General features: G+C 46.2%; 1 protein-coding gene across 1 annotated transcript; it reads left to right on the top strand.

Moving 5' to 3' along the window:
• Window positions 1–2,253: 2,253 nt before the first annotated feature.
• On the top strand, window positions 2,254–3,144 carry LOC309548274 (odorant receptor 131-2-like; the record flags this gene model as incomplete). Its single annotated transcript, XM_082248221.1, has 1 exon — window positions 2,254–3,144. The coding sequence occupies one exon, from the start codon at window positions 2,254–2,256 to the stop codon at window positions 3,142–3,144; it is 891 nt and encodes a 296-aa protein (XP_082104347.1).
• Between the last annotated feature and the right edge of the window lie 3,088 nt (window positions 3,145–6,232).

The raw sequence follows: 6,232 nt of genomic DNA, 5'->3' as shown, positions 1-6,232 counted from the left end.
GGTTACAAAGAGGGTTAGTGTGAGAGTTAGTGTTAGGGTTACAAAGAGGGTTAGTGTGAGAGTTATTGTTAGGGTTACAAAGAGGGCTAGTGTGAGAGTTAGTGTTAGGGTTACAAAGAGGGTTAGTGTGAGAGTTAGTGTTAGGGTTACAAAAAGGGTTAGTGTGAGAGTTTGGGTTACAAAGAGGGTTAGTGTGAGAGTTAGTGTTAGGGTTACAAGGAGGGTTAGTGTGAGAGTTAGTGTTAGGGTTACAAAGAGGGTTAGTGTGAGAGTTAGTGTTAGGGTTACAAAGAGGGTTAGTGTGAGAGTTAGTGTTAGGGTTACTAGGAGGGTTACTGTGAAAGTTAGTGTTAGAGTTACAAAGAGGGTTAGTGTGAGAGTTAGTGTTAGGGTTACAAAGAGGGTTAGTGTGAGAGTTAGTGTTAGGGTTACAAGGAGGGTTAGTGTGAGAGTTAGTGTTAGGGTTGCTGAGGGGATTCGTTTTTTGGTTACAAGGAGGGTTACTGCGAGAGTTAGGATTAGTGTGGAAGTTAGTGTTGGGGTTACACCGGGGGGTTAGTGTGAGAGTAATATGGAAGGCTAGGGTTACAAGGAGGGTTGGTGTAAGAGTTACTGTTGGGGTTGCTGAGGGGGTTCTTTTTGAGGATAAAAGAAGGCTTAGATTTAGGCTACATTCACAGTGGTGCAAATAGTACCGGCAGGAATCAGAGATTCCAACTGCGGCTCTCTCTGATTACTAGGAACACAAGATCTCTCCCCTCCTGTCTGAACAGCTGTCTGACATGTTTAAATAGGCAAATGGCCATTCTGTCAGTCTCCTTGACAATTGTGGGAGGCCGGCGGCGATCGCGGCCACCGGATTTACAGACTGGCTCCTGTAAATCTGTGTCCAATCACAACGGGATTGCAGCTCGGGCGGCGGAACGCGCCCCCTAGAGCCTTAAAACAAAATCACTTATATGTACGGGATTTTGTGCTTAAGTGTGCCGCAGTATATATATACGTGGGGCAGTCCTTAAGTGGTTAAAGATGGATTCCAGGTATCGCTACTTTTGCATAGTTACATTGATCCAGCTGGACCAATGTTACTATGTATATATCATACCTGTAGGATCCTTTTAGAAGCCAGAAATCACTGCAGCAGATACTTAAAACCGTCTTTAACACAGGGCAAAAGGGGCAGCTGCCCTGGGTCCAGTCATTGTTGTGAGGCCCAAAGCAGCTGGCCCTTGAGCCCACACCGCCTGCAAATAGTTAATAAGTGGTTTTGGGAGGGCCTAAGAAAATACTTGCCCAGGGTCCAATCAATATTAAAGACGGCCCTGCAGATACTGCTACTCCAGTAATCTCCACTTGCTTCTGAGTCAGGTGCCGAGTGGCTACCTTACTGCCTTCTGAACACAGGAGCTTGACTGTCGCAGTTGACAGGCATTACTGCTCCCAAATGCAACCCATTTAATGGGGCTGTGCTACAACCAAACTGCAACATGCTTTTGCGGTGCCGCATTTACAGGGTTAAAACAGGCGGTGAGGAGGTGACCGGTCGTCTCCTCACCGAATGTCAAATGCCTCTGAAAAGCGCTTGCATGTGTAACTGTGTCTTGCTGCATCTATAACTATAACTGTAAAGCCCCGTACACACGAGTCGAAATTCGGCCGGGAATTTTCGTCCGACGACCGATCTGCCGATTTTCGGCTTGTTAGTATGATGCTTCCGACAACCGACTCCGACTTTTCGGCCAAAAAAATCCTGGTGTGCAGGCTATAAAGTTTTTGTCGACAGTCAAACACGGCCGATTTTCGTCTCATTAGTACAGATTTCGATGGGGAAAAATCTTATGAGCAAGACTGGGCATGCTCAGAGATGAAAGAACACATACAAAGCAATCCAACACATGACATCACTTCTGAAGTAGAATTCTGTTGTGCGGGAAAATTTGTGTGCAGTCTAGAGCACATTCCAACCAACAGACACCACTCTGGACAAAAGACGGACGACCGGTCGGCGGAAATTCTTTGCGTGTGTACGAGGCTTAAGTAAATAAAAATTGTATATTGGTACATTGGGATGTAGGCTGATAATAGGAATATTTTGCATTGAACATTTACGAGAATTAGACTTCAGTAATTTGATCTATTATTTGTACTTCTAATAATAAACCTTTTGTTTTTGGCACAGTTTGAATCTGCCGGCATCTTTAAAGCATGCTGATTTTCAACAACAATCTACCCAATGTAACCAAAGTGGGTAACATGAACATAGAGGTCATAAGAACGACAATAACAATTTCCATATTTATCTGCTTCTTCTTTTTCCTCCTCATTATGGGAGCCATGTTAACCATCTTCTTCACCAACTCAGTTGCCCGAGAAACAGCTCGATACATTCTTTTTATCCACATGCTCATTAACGATGCGGCCTACCTAGGCTTGGCTCTTCTTCTTTTTGTCTTGTATGTTTATCAAGTTTCTTTGCCTGTCCCCGCCTGTTACCTTATCGTCACTCTATCCTCGACCACCCTGAAGGTCACTCCTTACAATCTGGCGGTGATGTCCTTAGAAAGATATGTTGCCATATGCTTCCCCCTAAGACACGGAGAGCTTTGTACCGTTCGAAGAACGTTCCTTGCCATTGCGTTGGTATGGGCGATTGGTCTGATTCCCAACGTTGTTGATTTCATTATTCTGTGCTTCTCTGTTGACAAAAGTTTTTTTTTACTTTATGTGAAATGCATCCGGTCAACTTTTACCTTCAGCCCCATACAGGAAGAAATTAAGATTTTTGTCCATGCCTTGACGTTTTCCCTCGCGGGGCTGACAATCCTCTTTACCTACATCAGAATCACCCTGCTTGCGTTGAGGATCTTCTCAAGAAAGGAATCAGCCTCCAAGGCAGCGAAAACCATGATGCTTCATGCTGTTCAGCTTATGCTGTGCATGTCATCCTTTGGCTACACCATCGTAGAAGTGGTCGTCAAGGATAATTTAGCTCTTTTACCCATCATTAATTTTTGTTTTTTCATGTGCCTTCCAAGATTCCTCAGTATATTTATCTACGGCGCACGGGATGAACTGTTCTTTGGCTACATAAAGAAATATTTTGTCTGCAGTGCTTCCAAAATTGTCCCAAGCTTAGCAACATGAAAGATGTTAGATCATGACCTGCATGTCTTGGGTTCTGAGATACAGATGAAATGCATTTTGTTCCATAATAATAAATATTAAGGCCAGATTTATATATTTTTTTTATAACCAAATTTTTATTGAACTTTTGCTAGAAGGTTAGATACAAACATTGTATTAGCATAATAAGGCAGAGAAAAATGATCACAATGGTCACAGATTTGAAACAAGAAACATGAACATAATAACAGGTCGAGTCAAGGCACTACAGGTGAACCTTGCCGGTGACATATGAGTGTGTTGAGCTTCCGCCCTATGAGGATCAAACATTAAGGTACACCGGGCTCCGACTACCCCACATGGGAACCAACTGTAGTCAGGACCGGGTACAACAGGGGGAGTATTATGGGTTGGGGTCAGTCAGATTTATATTTTATGTCCAACTAAGCCAACAGTCTTGTGCCACACCTCTTAATCTTCAGTCTAACATTAGTGTCACACTCACTTTAGACTCCATAGCCCCAAGAGCCATAGGAAGATTGGTAGTCAAGAAGGCTGAAAGAGACAGGTCACCATGTCAGTTCATCCAGACAGCGCCGGGACAAGGTCATCTAGTGCTCAGGGTGAACATGGCAAACTGCCCCCCCCGGATGTATTAGCATTATGTATCAGCAAACCCCCCCCCCCCCACAATAACACTGCGCATTAATCTGCAAGCTTATTCCCTAAGCTTAAATTCCCCCTCCTCCCAGTACAGATCCACCCCCCGCTGAAACCCCCCCCCCCTCTGAGCACAAATGTTTGCCTGCCCATCCCCAAAATGCCCCCCCCAAAAAAAGAAATATCACTCCTCCTAGCACAAATCCTCTACCCTTAAAATTTCCCCTCCTAGTACACATCTTCTCCCCCCCCCCCCCACTTCAAATCCCACCTCCTAGCAAAAAGTTCCCCCAAATCCCCCTTGCTAGCACAAATCTTTTCTCCCCCTCCCAACACAAATCCCCCTAAATCATCACTCTTTGCACCCTCCCTCCCCAAATCTTCCCAACTAGAACAATACTTAGCACCTGCCGCCCCCCCCCAAATTCCTCCTTATATTACAAACCCCCGCAATCTCCTTGTGGCACCCGCCCCACCTCACATGATACCACACAACCCAGGGCAGCCACCTTTCCTGCCCACCCTTTGCAACGGCCCTTGACCCAGAACTGATGACTAAAAGACTGGGATCAACTGTCACCCTACTGTGCTAACAGTTTACTTCAAGCCATATGGACTCATATGTTATATGTAAGCACACAGTAGAGATTCATTACCAAAAATTGAGGCAGCAATGGTGAAAGCCCAGGTGGCTTGCACCCAGGCAGCAGGGTTACCAGCCATCAGTAAATTTACTGACAGTTTGTAAAAATCTGTGATTTCTACAGCTGTCAGTAAATGTCAATTAGATACATTTTATGTCAGTAAAAATCTGTTATTTTTTTCAAGAAGGTTAGTGTTGGCTCAGAAAGTGTAAGAAAGAACCCCTTGACAGTTTGATGCGGCACCAGCAGCCACTTATCCAGGCAGAGTTTGGAGCCAGTTGGAATTATTTTTAAATAGAGGCAGGCTGCAGCCGGTGGGAGAAGGAGCAGTCGGCTGCATTTACAGATCCTACTCCTCTAGTTCTGGCTGTGGAAAGATCTCAACTGTGCTCCATCTACCGCTTCTCTGCATAGATAGGTAGTTGGAATTTGGTGCTTGTTTGGTGGCAACAGCTCCTGAAGCCTGTGCCCATGGCCCACTGTGCCCCCCAGCTAAACTACAATCTCCTCCTGAGTGACCTATCCTGCTCTTCTGCAGCTGCTTTTATTAGGTACTGTCAAGGAGCAGGATTTGGGGGTGGGAGTAGAGCACTGTATGATTTGGGGGAACCCTGCATTTTGTTTGCAGGCACCCCTGAAACATGCACTCTTTACGCAGCACACCCCTGAACACTACACTCTGTATGCAGTGCACCCCTGAACTCTGCACTCTGTACACAGTGCACCCTTGAACCCTGAACTCTGTATGCAGTGCACCCCTGAACACTGCACTATGTACACAGTGCACCCCTGAACTCTTCACTCTGTACGCAACACACCCTTGAACCCTGCACCCTGTATGCAGTGCACCCCTGAACCCTGCACTGTGTAAGCAGCGCACACCTGAACCCTGCACTCTGTACGCAATGCACCCTTGAACCCTGCACCCTGAATGCAGTGCGCCCCTGAACCCTGCACTCTCTATGCAATGCACCCTTGAACCCTGCACTCTGAACACAATGCACCCTTGAACCCTGCACTCTGTGTGTAGTGCACACTTGAACCATGCACTCTGTATGTAATGTGCACTTGAACACTTTACATAGCACACACCTGAACCCTGCACTCTCACCTAACTCACACTCCTGGTATTTAATGTCCCTTTAAGACCCTCCCACTGTTAGCTAAGGAGGTGATACTGCTGCCTTCTGAAAGTTTTTTTCCCTAGCCGAATTGGAATTTTGCATTGAAATACTGTGTCACAGCCTCAAGACAAGCATTTGGCTTGTGGCTGCTGCGCAGCAACACTGAGATCAACGGGCAAGTTTGACAGGGGATGATGCCTGTGAAATCTGACATCTCAAGTTAAAATTGCCACACTGTGAAGCTAACCAGTGAGGCCATGGCAATGTGTACTCACCCAAGCAGCTGCGATGTTCATTTACAGGTAGATGCTCAGGGAACGGTTCTGGGTAATCATCCTGTTTTAGGTCACTCCCACTATTAGACGCAATCTGGTCATGCCCATTGCTCTCTTTGGCATGCTGTATCCCAGCAGGGTGGCTGATAATTTATGTTTAACCACTTGTCGCCCGCCTGGCCGCCGTCTAATAGTGCGGCTCTCGTTCTGGGACAGCGCCCAGTTAAGCCGCGTTCCTGAGAGACGGCGCAACCCCAATCTCAGCAAAGAGCCCTGGCCGCGGCTCTTTACCCATGTGATTGGCTGTAACCAATCACAGCTGATCACATGTAAACTAGGAAGTTTATTGGCTTTTTCTCTCTCATATTGACAGAGTGTGAGGTGAGGAGCGCTGATAAGTGGCATC

The sequence above is a fragment of the Pelophylax lessonae genome, assembly GCF_965119305.1.
Source record: "Pelophylax lessonae genome assembly, chromosome: 2".
In the NCBI taxonomy this organism is placed as follows: Eukaryota; Metazoa; Chordata; class Amphibia; order Anura; family Ranidae; genus Pelophylax; species Pelophylax lessonae.
The sequence above is the reverse complement of the archived record's forward strand: the minus strand, read 5'-3'. Positions and strand labels throughout refer to the sequence as shown.